Raw genomic sequence first — 16,254 nt, 5'->3', positions numbered from 1 at the left:
ACCAGAACTGATATTTGTAGCACTTTTTTACCCAGAGTTTCATAAAAGGCTGCAGATCACAATTTTCCATTTTCTCCCACTTATGTCTGTAGCTGAAGTACCACTATCCATCCAGCTTATTAAGCTGATTGGATCCATTTTAAAGAGGCAACCCACTCTTTATGTAGATTGTGATAGTGTTTTTGAAATGTCTCAAAAATATATATTTTTAGATAATTTCAAAGGCACTGCATAAAACCGTACCAGATTCTGAGTGCTCCCTGTGAAACCATTCATCAGGTTTCTTGGAATTCCATTTTCTTGGATTTGGTAAATTATGTCAAAAACCAACATGATCATGTTTTGACACCACTTGTCATTAACATTTCTGAGTGTTCTTGCAAGAAATCTTCTGCACTGTACAAGATACCCTAAACCAGTGGTTCTCAACCTGTGAGTCCCCAGATGTTTTGGCCTTCAGCTCCCAGAAATCTTAACAGCTGGTAAACTGGATGGGATTTTGGGAGTTATAGGCCAAAACACCTGGTTGAGAACCACTGCACTATATTCTTCTGTGACAATTTCACATTTGAAGAAGCCTAGATGTATCAGCCTGCTTTACTGAAGAATCAATGTACAGGGTTAGTCAAAATGCATAGGCCAATAAGCCATTCAATTGAATGGCTTATTGGCCTATGCATTTTGACTAACCCTGTATTGTGATTGATGACTGAATTCTGGCTTACGTCTGCCTTATATTACTCATTTGCCATACATACCTCAGGCAATCTACTAATTGCTAAAAATTGGCATTCGTTCTCTGTATGGAGGTGGGGGGGAGGGAAGCACCCACTTCAAGAAGGAAAATTCATTTTAAGTGATGTCAGAGATTCCACAAAGGAGACCAGTAATCTGTTTTGACTTGGCATTAATGTAACATTTTGAACAACTGCTCTTTTGGCAAGTCACAAAAGGTTTGAAGAAAGAATACATATTAAGACTGCTGGGAATGTCTTGCTCACCAGAATGGACAAAAATCAGTTCTGATCATGCCACTCACATCTCCCCAACTACTTAGCTTTTGTTGACAGGAAAAGTAATCCAATTGGAAATTGAGAGGGAGATGTAAAGGTTGTGTTTGAGAGGTTTAACTGGCTGGGATTTCTGGGAGTTGTAGGCCAAAACCTGGGGACCCACAGGTTGAGAACCACTGCTCTAAACTGTTTAGGGAAGAAGTAGATCTTGCTTAGCTGACTGAAAACAAGAAACAGGACAACATCACCAACCATTAGATCAGTGGTTCTCAACCTATGGGTCACCAGGTGTTTTGGCCTACAACTCCCAGAAATCCCAGCCGGTTTACCAGCTGTTTGGATTTCTGAGAGTTGAAGGCCAAAACATCTGGAGACCCACAGGTTGAAAACCACTGCATGAGATTAATTACCGTATATTCCGGCATATAAGACGACTGGGCGTATAAAATGACCCCAAACTTTTCCAGTTAAAATATAGTTTGGGATATACTCGCCATATAAGACTACCCCTCTTCCAACACACACCAAATAAAAAAATTTAAAAGCATCAAATTTGATTTCAATATGGTAATTTTCCTATTACTGTACCTCCTTCTCTGCCTCTCAGATCTGGCACCTGCACCGCTTCACTGTAGTCTTCAGGAGCGAGATCTGAGAGGCAGAGGAGGAGGTACAGTAATAGGATACAAGGGCAGGTTAGACAGGTTAAAGAGTTGCGTTTTTCTGGGCCCAGAGCCACTCTATCTCTTTTTTCCATATCCCGGGTGCCACGGACGCCTACAGCTTGGTCCGCCCTTCACTTACACATTCCCGGTGAGGAGCCCCTTCACCTCACTATCAGGACTGCATTATGTCCACGAGTCCTGATGAATGGATTTTCTTCTACCGTAATTGTAAAGCCTCCTCCTTAATGCTTTCATACAGTCGCTGCACATGGCAGGGACGCGGCCACTGCCATTTTTGAGCTCCCCCCACAATATGAAGCAACCACAGATTCTCCAATCCAGATTGGAAGTTTCAGCACCCGCTCTATAAGACGACTCCCGGCGTATAAGACTACTCCCGCATATAAGATTACTCCCATGCATAAGGCTATTCCCGCATTAAGACGACTCCTGTGTATAAGACTACTCCTGCGTATAGGACAACCCATGACTTTTGAGAAAATTTTCTTGGGTTAAAAAGTAGTCTTATATGCCAGAATATATGGTACTTCCCTCAAGATACTACAAATTCTGAACAACCAAGTCAACAAAAAGAAGAAGAGGTTTGGACTCAGAATGGGAACACCATTAATTTCATAGGGTTTTCTTAGATACTCAATACCCAAATGGCTGCTTAGATCACAATGGCCACCTCCCCTCTTATTGACGATTTCAAAGATCAAGAACAGGCCAGAAGAGACCTGAGGGCATCACGGGCCAGAAGAGGGAGAAGAAGCACTGCTGGGATGGAATAGCATGGGTAGGAAAGCTTGCATGTTTTTCTGCTATGTGTGTTTTCCCTGGGATTCTATACGGTGTGTGTATGAAGAAGGCTCTCTGAGAATGACTAATTGTGCCTTCTGTTCAATTGCTATTCTGTTGGGTTTTTGTGAGACAAATAGGTAGTTTGGCATTTGAGACTCTGTTTCTCAGCCAAGGTACTGTCCTCTTGAAGATAATCCACTTGCTTTCTCTAAAACAGATGCTAAAAGAGGTATTTTTAGATTTAGATCCTTCCAAGTTTCTCCTTTTTCTTTTACTCCCACTAGTCTTCTGCTTAGGAATTGGAAGTAATTTGATCGGCATTCTGTGAAGAGTTGAAGTCATCCATAGCTGCCACAGACACATTGCCTTGAAATTTCGAATAGGCCCACAAGCCCTCCAAAGATGGGGGATCTTGTATGATGTTGTTATGTGCCTCCAAGTCAGGTCCAAACTCTGGCAATAACCTAAGGTGTTTTATTGGTAAGAGTTATCAGAAACCTTTGCCTTCCTCTGAGCGAGTATGGCTTGCCCAAGGTCACCCAGTGGGTTTCGTGGCTAAGCGGGGATTTGAACCCTGGTCTCCAGTCATAGCCAAACACTCAAACCACTACACCACTCTTGTAGCAGGAAGTCAAAAATTATCCCAGTATAGATTCTTTGTTTATACCATGAATAGGCATTAGAAAGTTTCCAGCTCTGAGGCCATTTGAAATGCACACACGTCACAGAATTGTGCAAAAGATGCTGCCATTGTTATGGCAGCCTCCTTCCACTCTGGCGGCTATCCTGGCTGTCATGTTTGAGCCTTTCTGACTGTTTCCAGAAGTAGACATGCCGCGGGAGGATCCTTCAATGTGAGGTCTTGCTGGAGGGTTCTCCAGGGTCCAAGCAACATCAGATCTAGAAGAGACAAACATTTATGCATCCACTAAAGCTCCAGCTTCTTATGATGATACAGGGAACAGAATCAGAAATATATGTCAGACATTAGACATTGCAGTCACTTTGTAGCTACCCAGTAGATTTACTTAATTGTTATTTCAACTTCATATTTGTTTAGTGATTCCAATGTAGCTATACTTCTGTTTTTTATCCTTAACAACAGAGCTGTTGTTGGGGAGATCAAACTGACAGACTATGGTTGCCTAGTCAATTGGGAAGCTGGGTGGGGAATGTGGACTTCTTGAGTCCTAGACTGACATTTCTGAACCACGCTGACTCTTTCACATTTTGCAAAGCAGAGCTCTGCAGAACACAAAGAACAGACAGTACTTTGCAAACTCTGGGTTTGGCTCTGCATATCAGGGAATAACTTCCCTCATTTGACCTTCTCACTCAATCAGAAGAAGACTGCCAACACCTCTGGCACGTGTAGTGGGGAAGTAAGTTGCCAAGGGGATGATATAACTTTCATTTTTTTTCTTTTTCTGACTCTGTAGTTGAAGCATAAACATGTATGATTGTTATAAGTAAAGGTTTTCCCCTGACATTAAGTCCAGTAGTGACTGACTCTGGGGTGTGGTGCTCATCTCAATTTCTAAGCCAAAGAGCCAGCATTGTCCATAGACACCTCCAAGGTCATGTGGCCGGCATGACTGCATGGAGCGCCGTTACCTTCCCGCCGGAGCGGTACCTATTGATCTACTCACATTTCCATGTTTTCAAACTGCTAGGTTGAGAGAAGCTGGGGCTGATAGCGGAAGCTCACGCCACTCCCTGGATTCAAACCTGTGACCTTTTGGTCAACAAGCTCAGCAGCTCAGCGCTTTAACCCACTGCACCACTGGGGGCTCCCATGATTGTTATACTGATATGCATTAATGCAGTGTTTCTCAACCTGGGAGTCGGGACCCCGGGGGGGGGGGGGGCGTGAGGGGGTGTCGGAGGGGTTGCAAAAGACCATCAAGAAACACAGCTTATTCTTTTGGACATGGGGGTTCTCTGTGGGAAGTTTGGCCCAATTCTATTGTTGGTGTGGTTCAGAATGCTCTTTGATTGTAGGTTAACTATAAATCCCAGGAAGCCCAGTGGCGCAGTGGGTTAAACTGCTAAACTTACTGACCGAAAGGTTACAGGTTCAAATTCGGGGACGGGGTGAACTCCTGCTGTTAGCCTCAGCTTCTGCAAACCTAGCAGTTCAACAAGATGCAATGACGCTCCATGCAGTCTTGCTGCCCACATGACCTTGGAGGTGTCTATGGACAACAGCGGCTCTTCGGCTTAGAAATGGAGATGAGCACCAACTCCCAGAGTCATATCTATTGACTGCTTTTGCTACATCCGTGCTTGTTATAATGCTGTCACGTTTCTTCTTAGGTTTTTCATTTCCTGAATAAAACATTGTATCTGACTCACCCCAAGTATTGTACTGTTTATACATTTCATTTCTTGTTTTTCAACATTTAGCTTCCTCTGATTCATGCACCTCACATTACATGTGCTTACAGAATCTGTCGAGCAGCTTTGGATTTTCATTTCACTTCTGGGCACATCAACAAATGGACATCCTTTCAGCTTGAATCCAGGTGCATCATTAGTAACAGTGCTATTGTTAGCGATCCTGTGTCCCAATATCTTACTGAATACTGTATTTCACCATATAATAGTCGACACCACATAATAGTTGCACCCCTCCCTTTTGGGCTCCCAAATGTATATTTTTGCTTTCATTGCATAATAGTCGCAGCTTTGGTTAATCGCCCCACTGTACTGCTGGCAGATGACCAGTTAAACCCCTGTACTGGCAGGACTGAAGACCGACAGGTCACAGGTTCAAATCCAGGGAGAGCGCGGATGAGCTCCCTCTGTCAGCTCTGGCTCCCCATATAGGGACATGAGAGAAGACTCCCAACAAGGATGATAAAACATCAAAACATCTGGGTGTCCACTGGGCAATGTCCTTGCAGACGGCCAATTCTCTCACAACAGAAGCGACTTGCAGTTTCTCAAGTCGCTGCTGACACAACAAAAAACAAAACAAAAAACAAAAAAACCCTGCAACCAGTGTAGTTAAGGAAGAAATACAACCCCACCATGACTGCAACAGTCTAACTAGACTTCTCTCACCATGTGCCTTGCTGCACTACATAAACAATAGCTTCGCCCACCTGATTTCAGCTACAGTGCCTCACTAGGTTGAGTCCAAAAACATTGGATGGAAGAGAGCCATCGCTCTCTTCAAACCCATCACTGTCTTCAACCCAGTGCTTTCAGATGCAAGCAAGTGAGGTATTGTAGCTGAAAGGGGAACAGATGCAAAGATAAAGCTTAAAGGAGGCACTGTTTTTTTCACTGCATAATAGTCACATCCCCTTTTTTTGGCCAAAAAAAGGAGATAAAAATCTGAAATACAATATCTTTTGATCTGGGAGTCTCATCTTTCAGGACTATCTCCTGTTTCATTCTGGATTGTCTAATCATAGAGTTTCAATGGCCAAAATAATTTGAAAAGGAGATTTACCTTTGGTACCTCCTATGCAGTAGTAACAATCGTGGCTATGTTGCCACTACTGTTGTCTTTGACAGATCCTCCACTAGTGATTCCTCCTCCAACACACACTATGACTGCTGCCAGTGCCTAACAGCCGTTTGGTTCATTTAATTTGGTTTCTCGCCAAAAATGTACATGGGCAACCTTCTAAGCAGCACTGTTGCCATCAACATAGCTTCTTGTCTCACAGGAGTGCACAATTCCACCATTATGGAAAAGCAGTGCCATTGGCGGCACTAATCACAATCCCTAAGGAATGTAGGTCCTTTGAATTTTTCCTGATGTCTTCTTCTCAGATTCCAGGCAGGCTGTTCTTAACAGAGGCCTGTTTGCAAGCCTGTCCTCCCTCAATTCAAACCTCACATTCTAACTATTTTTCTCCTTCTGACTTAACTACTGGGTACTTTCTTCCTGACCTCTCCCTGCACTGCCTTCTCCAATTGTGCTCCAACTTCAATTTTAATCCCAGGAACATTTCCACTTTCATTCCCACATTTCATCCTATTCCTAGGCCAGGTGACTTCACTTTCTATTCTCTATACACAACTTCTACTTCTGATTTTTTTTTTCAAGTCAGGAGCAACTTGAGAAACTGCAAGTCACTTCTGGTGTGAGAGAATTGGCCGTCTGCAAGGATGTTGCCCAGGGGACAGCAGGATGTTTTGATGTTTGACCATCCTTGTGGGAGGCTTCTCTCATGTCCCTGCTGGAGCTGACAGAGGGAGCTCATCCACGCACTCCCCGGATTCGAACATGCGACCTGTTGGTCTTCAGTTCTCCCGGCACAAGGGTTTAACCCACTGCGCCACTGCACCATCTACTTCTGATGAAAAGTAACCATTGAACAACAACCTCACATATATCTACATAAAATAACATAAAGCAGTGTTCCTTCACAGCCAAGAAACAACTGCAGACAGTCTTTTAGGAAATATTTACACTACAAAGATAACCTGTTTTTATATCTCTTTATCTGCAAAGCCCCTTTTCCAAGGAAACCTGAAAACTGCAGCCTAGTGAGAGCAAAGATCGTATGTCTAACAGAGATCCCAATCTGCTTCACAGAACTACAAGTCTCAGAATTCTTTTGGACCATTCACCAGGGTGTTTTTTCCCTGTTTTCACTGATGGCACCAAGGAACTTACCTTTTCTTGAATGCAAGGAGTTTGTTGTTTTGAAGGATGCAGCCTTCGGTGCTGGATGCCTGCTGTAAAATGGATTTTTTGCACTTCCCTTGAAAAATCAGATTGTCTTGCACCAAAGCCTTGGTCTGGTCAAGCATCTCAATCCCATAACCTCGAAAGGAGTGGATTCTATTCCTGGAGACCTGGAAAGGAGAACAAAGAGCCAAATCCTTTTAAATAGTGAGCTCAAGGATCCTCTGGTCAAATAGTCAACTACTCAGTGGCCATCCCAACATAATGAATGGTTTTGATATACAGGTTTGCAGAATAATGTACATGAAAAAGGAAATAACAGTATTTCAGAAAGAATCATCCAAGCACATCTCAGAGATCTGTGAAACTCTAGACCAGCTCTCCGTCTTTAGTCCTCCAGCTGCCTTTGACATCAGCTACCAGAAGCCAGCTTGGTCAACAGCTGGAAATTCTGGGACCTGGTCCAAACATCTGGAACACCAAAGTCTGGGAAATGTGGCTCCAGACCACTGAATCTTAACTTCTGACCCTTTAGATCTCTTGAACTTCAAAACTACCTTTCTCAACTTGGAGGATCCCTTAAAATAATGTTTATCTCCTACAGAACTGCTGAGTAAAAATGTATATCTACAACTCAATAAAAAGTTTAGTTTTTTTCAATCATGATCTCTTATAAAATCCCTCTCTCAAAATCCTAGGGTTCCAGGAAACTTTGGTGAGAAACCCTGCACAAGAGAGACAAAGGTGTAAGTCCTGAACCTGACAAGAGGTGCTATTGGGGGACTTTGGGAAAGTCAAGCTAATTTCATAGAGTGATTAGAGAATTACAAAATTTCCCCCAAGTATGCAACCTAATTTGGAGGACAGAAATAACAACAAAAGGCAAATCTGCTCCTTCAAACCCAATACCTTCATGTCAGCGGACTGGCACAGCTTGAGGCCGCAGCCCTGGTTCCCAAGGATGTCATTCTCCGTGATGAGCCCATCACCCTTGGAGGTGACTCCGTGGCTACTGTTGTCATAAATGCCATTGCCACGCAGTTCCACCCTGCAGTCTGCCTCTACAAGGACACCACCGAGGCTGTTGCAAGAGACGCTGTTGCTTGCGATCCGAGTGAGCTGAGAGCTCTGAAACACAGCCACGCCACAGTCGTGGTTTGCATGGATGGCGTTTCCAATTATGTTCAGGGCCTCACTGCTCTTTACATACAAACCAGCAGCTGTGAAAAGAACAGAAAACACCCTAGAATCAATCCACTACAGGCAATCCTGGAGTTATAGACATCTGATTTGCATATGACTCATAGTTAAGAACGGAGGTGAGACCATTTTCTTCCGAGTTTTAGTGCATGTGTAGAAGGGCCCTGAGACAACAAAAATCTACCCCTTGGAAGGGAAATTCATTTCTGAAAGAGTTATCATGATGTTTTTTTCAATGTCTCGGTATCCATTTATGCTTGAAATTTGGTTGAAGAGTCAGGAAAGGCGGCAGGTTAATGTTTTCACCTTGCAGGACTCTGCAGAGCAAAGACGTGATGATAGATTTACTTTTTTTTTTACTAGCTGGAGACAAACTTCCATTAGCAAATTATCTTCCAGATCAAGGGAAGATCAAAGGGTTTACTCAAGAGTGCTCCTTGACGCAATAGTTGCCACGGAAACCGAAAAAGAAGAGTCGGAGAAACTGTTTTGGGGAGTTGGGATTCCATCATGTCGATCCGATCCATTGTCTGCTCACCTAAAAAGATGCAAAGCAACTTTCTATGGATACTGGATCCAACACCTTCTCTCTCTCAGGCTGGTTCTGCACTGCTGTATAATGCAATTTCAGAATGCAGATTAACTGCATTGAACTGGATTATATGAGTCTACACTGCCACATAATCCAGTTCAATGCAGTTAATCTGCATTCTGAAACTGTATTATATGATAATGTGGATCCAGCCTTAATAAACGTCTAGTTTCTAGATTTTATTTATTAACATTTGGAATTAAAGGAATCTTGGACTCAGCTGAGATATTTTTTGCCCTGGTAACTTGCCTTCGTTTTGAAGGTTTCAGCTAGAATTAGAAGTAATCTATATAAATAAAAATGTAATGTTTGTTTGTGGGATTGACATAACTAAAAAACCACTGAACGAATTGACACCAAATTTGGACACAAGACACCTATCAACCCAATGTATGTCCTTCACTCAAAAAATTGATTTTGTCATTTGGGATTTGTAGTTGCTGGGATTTATAGTTTACCTACAATCAAAGAGCCTTCTGGGCTCCACCAACGATGGAATTGAACCAAACTTGGCACACAGAACTCCCATGACCAACAGAAAATACTGGAAGGGTTTGGTGGGCATTGACCTTGAGTTTGGGAGTTGTAGTTCACCTACATCCAGAGATCACTGTGGACTCAAACAATGATGGATCTGGACCAAACTGTACACGAGTACTCAATACGCCCAAATGTGAACACTGGTAGAGTTTGGGGGAAATAGAATTTTGACATTCGGGAGTTGAAGTTGCTGGGATTTATAATTCACCTACAATCACAGAGCATTCTGAACCCCACCAACGATAGAATTGGGTCAAACCTCCCACACAGAGCCCCCATGTGGGCCACAGTAATGCGTGGCAGGGGACGGCTAGTCTATATAAATAAAAATGCAATGTTTTTATTAACATAACTCAAAACATAACTCAAAAACCACTGGGTGGGATTAACATAACTCAAAAACCACTGGGTGAATTGACACCAAATTTGGACACAATACACCTATCAGGCCAATGAGTGACCATCACTCATAAAAACACTGAAAAACAGCAGAAGAGACATATAAGCCAAAAAAATAAAACATACATTACAATGCATGCACAAAACCACATATATACACATACACACATAAAACACATATACACAGACTGGGTCACAGCACCTCGTGGCAGAGGACAGCTAGCCACTCCTAAAAACACTGAAAAACACAGCGGAAGGGGCTTAAAAAGGCAAAAAAGCAAAAAGATGCTACAGTGCATGTGCAAAACCACATACATATACGCAAGTACACATATACACATATACGCAAATAGATACACACATATACACTGACTGGGCCACAGAAACACGTGGCAGGGGATGGCTAGTAATGTAATAAATTGAAAGCAATAAAGCTTGAAATGAACACAAGGGCTATCAACAGGAAGATCAAATATATTTTGACTTTTTATATTGGAGTCAAGTAATTTGGAGTTAAAAATTTGTGTTACGAGACTCCACTACCTATTTTGTTAAAATGAGGCACTGGATGGGACACCAATAAGGATGGTTATTTTCTGGCAGGCGATTTAATGGCTGATGTGGAGAAATATCTTAGGAAAACATAAGGCAGGCCCTACATGCATTTCCCTTCATTGCAGCATCCAAAGGTGTTGTTGTGCTGCAATAGGTGGAGGCTCCTTCTTTGGAAGCTTTTAAACAGGCTGGATGGCCATCTGTCAGGGGTGCTTTGAATGCAGTATTCCTGCTTCTTGGCAGGGGGTTGGACTGGATGGCCCATGAGGTCTCTTCCAACTCTAGGATTCAATGATTCTATGATTCTCAACCTTTGACTCTCCTGTTGTTTTGGACTCCATCTCCCAGCAGTCCCAGCCAGTATGACCAATGCTCAGGAGTTCTGGGAGCTGACATTCAAAACTTGTGAAGGACTGCTGTGATTCCACTTTAGCTCCCATGGCAATGCCTTATGGAATTATGGGTTTTGCAGTTTTGGGAGGTAGTTTTGGTTTAACCCTGGTGGCACAGCAGGTTAAATGGCTGATCTGCTGAACGTGCTGACCGAAAGGTCGGTGGTTCTAATCCAGGGAGTGAGGTGAGCTCCTGCTGTTAGCCTCAGCTTCTGCCAACTTAGCAGTTTGAAAACATGCAAATGTGGGTAAATCAATAGGTATCGCTTTAGTGGGAAGGTAAGAGTGCTCCATGCAATCATGCTGGCCACATGACCTTGGAGATGTCTATGGACAACGCCGGCTCTTCAGCTTAGAAATGGAGATGAGCACCACCCCCCTGAGTCGGACACGATTAGACTTAATGTCAAGGAGAAACTTCTACCTTTTTTAGATCTCTCTGGCAGGGAATTCTAAATGACCTTCCCTAAACTATAAATCCCAGGATTCCACAGGATGAAGTTATAGTGGTTTAAGTAGAATCGTGATATTGTAATTCTGCAACGTGAAAATGTTTTCTGTAGTTACTTCACATAATGATCCCTCCCCCAGCTTCTTTGCAGCCTCCCTTGCTACAGACGAGACCACACACTTTTGACCACTTACCTCCATTGTGGTTGATGTTATTCGACTCCACAAGAGCCACACTGATGGGCCTCCGGGAAGTCAGGCGTTCATCTTCGCTGTCAAGGTCGTTCTCCCAATTGGCCGCTTCTCCTTCATCATTGAAATTCTCATTTCCCCCTTGGTTGGCAAGGTAATCGTTGGCATCATCCTTGTGGCAAAACACTGCAATCCCGTAGATGCTGTTGTGCCCTATTTGGTTGTTTGTGATGTGAGGGAGGCTGGAGGACATCACCCAGACACCACAGCCCTTGTTGCCTATGGCCAAAGAAGAAAATCATGCAAACTGATCAGTCTTCTGATCCTTACATGAAACTTAAGGGACTTAGAATTATAGAAGAGGCCTCGTGGACCATCCAGTCCAACCCCATTCTGCCAAGAAGCAGAAAAATCGCATTCAAAGCACCCCAACAGATGACCATCCACCCTCTGTTTATAAGCCTCCAAAGAAGGAGCCTCCACCACACTCCGTTGCAGAGAGTTCCACTGCTGAACAGCTCCCCCAGTTAGGAAGTTCTTCCTAATGTTCAGGTGGAATCTCCTTTCCTGTAGCTTGAAGCCATTGTTCCGCATCCTAGTCTCCAGGGCAGCAGAAAACAAGCCTGCTCCCTCCTTCCTATGACTTCTCCATACATGGCCATTATATCTCCTCTCAGCCTTCTCTTCTGCAGGCTAAACATGACTTAGGATCAAGAATCTTGTTCTGAAGCTATAAATAAGCACCAAACCAAGTTCTATGGTCTAAAAACCCTAAATGCACCAGATCTTGTCTGATTCTGGAAGATAAGCACGGTCATTCCTGGTTAGTGTACATTTTGATACCAGAGTCCCTAAAGCAGGCATGGGCAAACTTCGACCCTCCAGGTGTTTTGGACTTCAACTCCCACAATTCCTAACAGCCAAAAAGCTATCCCTGCTACAAACAAGGCAAGAACAGAAAAAAACATAAATGAAAGTATACTGTTTACTCGAACGAGTTACTAAGGAATTTATGGATTCCACAAAGCATATTTTGGATTTTAATTGATGTGTTTTAATAGATTGTTTTAGTTGACTGTTCTTAATTAACTGTTTTAAACTAACTGTTTTAATTAATTGTTTAATGTTTTTAATTGTATTGTTGAATGTTTGTATTTGTGACAGCACCAGATGGTGCTTGCTGTGAGGCCACCCTGAATCCCCTCCTCGGGGGTGAGAAGGGAAGGTTACAAATGCAGGAAATAAATCTTCTATATAAATAAACATGTAATGTTAGTTTGTGGGATTAACAGAACTCAAAAACCACTGGACGACTTGACACCAAATTTGGACACAAGACACCTAACAACCCAATGTATGTTCTTCGCTCAAAAAAATTGATTTTGTCATTTGGGAGTTGTAGTTGCTGGGATTTATAGTTCACCTACAATCAAGGAGCATTCTGAACCCCACCAACGATGGAATTGAACCAAACTTGGCACACAGTTCTCCCATGTCCAAAAGAAAATACTGGAAGGGTTTGGTGGGCAGTGTCCTTTGGTTTTGGAGTTGTAGTTCACCTACATCCAGAGATCATTGTGGACTCAAACAATGAATGGATCTGGACCAAACTCTACAAGAGTACTCAATATGCCCAAATGTGAACACTGGTGGAGTTTGGGGAAAATAGAATCTTGACATTTGGGAGTTGCAGTTTGCTGGGATTTATAGTTCACCTACAATCACAGAGCATTCTGACATGAAATTTAGACAGTACACCCGTAACAGACCAATGAGTGTTCATCACACCTAAAATTACAAAAAAAACCAAAACAAAACAAAATAAAACAACACCCCAGCAAAACAGACTTAAAATCCCTCAAAATACACCATATATATATCCATATATATATATATATATATATATATATATATATATATATATATATATACACACAAATATATATACACACATACACACACACATTCTCATGTACATATACACATGCACACATACAGACACATGTGTATATATATACCCAAGCACACACAAATATACACACACACATCTACATACACATACAAATATACATATACACATGCACACACAAATATACACATGCACACATACATGCACACATATATAAACATATATAAACACAAATATGCATATAGAGAAGCACACACATATACACAATATACATATACACATGTAAACACACAAATATATACACACATATATACACATCTTCACATACTCATATGCACACACATATATACACCCACACACACACACACACACACACACACATATATATACGCAAACACACACATATATATATATATATACACACACACACACACACACAGATACACAAATATTTAAACACATATATACACACACACAAAACACATATATACAGACTGGGCCACAGCAACGCGTAGCAGGGGATGGCTAGTAAATAAATAGATATATATTTTCTGTACCATGCATTTTCAGAAGGGAAACAACATCATTCACCATCTGGCTCTACTACTGAGGACAGATTCCCCTGTGGTGTTTGTTGTGCTGTTTGTGCCCCTGTTCAGAAAATTTCACCCCACTTTCTGTCCCTGTGATAATTAGATTTTGAAAAAAATGGAAACAAGGACTGATGATGAAGCCTCAGTGGAGACACTTTTTCCCCGTGGTAACTCGTCCAGGAGTGAATTTCCCTTCCGAGGGATAGATTTCTCTCACTTTCTGTTGCCTGTTGTTTCACCTCTGTTCTTAACTATGAGTCATTTGTTAGTCACACGATTGTAACCTGGGGATTGCCTATACACAGTATTGAAAAAGAGACCTTGTTTCTTTTTAAAAAGGAATTCTAGAGACATCCACATTGAAACTGCACTGCAGAAGCAACATACACCAAACCACATGAAGACACAGGGTGCATATCCACTGTAGAATTAATGCGGTTTGACACCACTTATCTGCCGCAGCTCAATGCTGTGGAATCATGGGGATTTTAGTCTGATGAGATGGCAGCACTATTTGACAAAGAAGGTTAAATACCCTGTAAAACCACAACTCTCAGGATGCCAAAACACTGAGCCATGTAAGTAAGAACGGTATAAAATTCTTTTAATTCTGCCATGTAGATGTAACCCGGTGGGGGGGGGGGGGGGAGGGGAGAGTTACATCTTGCCAACAGATATTTACCATAAATTGTGTTTCCTTCAATGAGTCCTTTCCCACGTTCTCCAACCACCACTCCATCTGAATAGCCGCAGCAAATTAGATTGCTTCTGAGGACTGGATCACCTCCGCGACGGATGTCAGCACCTCCCCACTGGTTCTCTCGGATGACATTTTCTACAGCCGGGCCAGAAAAGAAGTTTAATGGAAGGACTTCATTGAAACAGTTCAAAAGGCATTACAAATTAAGCTATTACAGGCGTATAAAACTGACAATTTTAATGTTGGTGAAGCCATTTTCTGTATTGGTATGTCTGTAACCACTTCCTTGGGGACAAGCCTGTGCCCCTGCTTAAAAACATGTAAACAGCAAGATCCCCATGTGTTCTGCTGAATGCAAATCAATGGACAGGTAGAGCTCCTGCATGTTATAACCGGATGCCACAACTTTAAAATACCCTCTTCATAAAAACTTGCCACCTGCTCCAATAACCAAGAGTTCACTGTAATCAAAGAAGGGCGACCGGAGCGGTCCTCATCATGGACGTTGTCACGGCCATCTTTGAATTGTCGTACCCACTTACGCACTTTGCTTTCACTCATAACAGTATCACCGTACACTTCACAAATCTGTCGATGAATTTCTGCAGCAGGCAGGTTCCTTGCTGACAAAAACCGTATCACTGAGCGAACCTCACATGCGGAGGGTGAGTTGATAGTCTTAAACATTTTTAAAGCACAGAACAGAACCGTACAGGTTAGCTACAGTTGTTCCCAAGGCATGCCGGTACACGACGCACACACTCATTGCAGTATGCGCGCAAACTACTAGTGTCTACAACAAAATGGACCTTACTTTAAAAATACCCCTCGTAATAATAATAATAAAGTAAAATAATAAATGTAACAATAATGAATAGAGTAAAATAATAAATGTAACAACAACAACAGAGTAAAATAATAAATAACCTGGACTCGAGTATAAGCCGAGGGAGGTTTTTCAGCCTAAAAAAGGACTGAAAAACTAGGCTTATACTCAAATATATACAGTATATATGTGTTTGTATATATATGTGTTCGTTCAGAGCTCAGACTCCATTTTAGAAACAGTATGCTTAGAGACTTCAATAGGAACTGTATGTTCAGAGACTTCACTAGGAAATGTATGCTTTAGACGAGGAACAGTATGCTTAGAGACTCCACTGGACTTTCAGACTAGACAGAGACTCTATTAGACTCTCAGAACAGAGAGATGCTTTAGATTATGGACTATAAGAAATGATGTCCTGTGTTACATACACAGAGAAACTACTTCAAATCTACTTGTAACTGGATTGATATGCAAAGTATCTGTATGCTGAATACATTAAATTTGTGAGTAAACCAACTATGTTACTTTTAAAGAAGTCTGCTTATTTTGTCTCTTGAGAGCATGATTTAAACCAAGAGGTTTTAAGGGAGAGTAGGCAACTAAAAGAACACTTCTGAAGCTCTGATATATACTGTATATACTCGGGTATAAGCCTAGTTTTTCAGCCCTTTTTTTAGGCTGAAAAAGTCTCCCCTGGCTTATACTCGAGTCAATATTATTTATTATTTTACTTCGTTGTTGTTGTTATTATTATTACATTTATTGTTTTATTG

The 16,254-nt window shown here is 42.0% G+C and overlaps 1 protein-coding gene across 2 annotated transcripts in view; it reads right to left on the bottom strand.

Moving 5' to 3' along the window:
* Positions 1–2,745: 2,745 nt before the first annotated feature.
* Positions 2,746–16,254, bottom strand: part of FBXO10 (F-box protein 10) — a 47,500-nt gene continuing 33,991 nt past the window's right edge. For both annotated transcript variants that reach the window (XM_060763753.2, XM_067463969.1), the window contains exons 7-11: positions 14,635–14,787; positions 11,454–11,729; positions 8,040–8,350; positions 7,119–7,300; positions 2,746–3,382 (exon numbers count right to left, since the gene is read on the bottom strand). In XM_060763753.2, coding sequence (XP_060619736.2) covers positions 3,205–3,382; positions 7,119–7,300; positions 8,040–8,350; positions 11,454–11,729; positions 14,635–14,787 — 1,100 coding nt within the window. In that variant the 3' untranslated portion in view covers positions 2,746–3,204. The remainder of the gene's footprint in view (positions 3,383–7,118; positions 7,301–8,039; positions 8,351–11,453; positions 11,730–14,634; positions 14,788–16,254) is intronic.

Source organism: Anolis sagrei, chromosome 2 (genome assembly GCF_037176765.1).
Source record: "Anolis sagrei isolate rAnoSag1 chromosome 2, rAnoSag1.mat, whole genome shotgun sequence".
Lineage (NCBI taxonomy): Eukaryota > Metazoa > Chordata > Lepidosauria > Squamata > Dactyloidae > Anolis > Anolis sagrei.
This window is presented reverse-complemented; position numbering and strand designations above follow the sequence as displayed.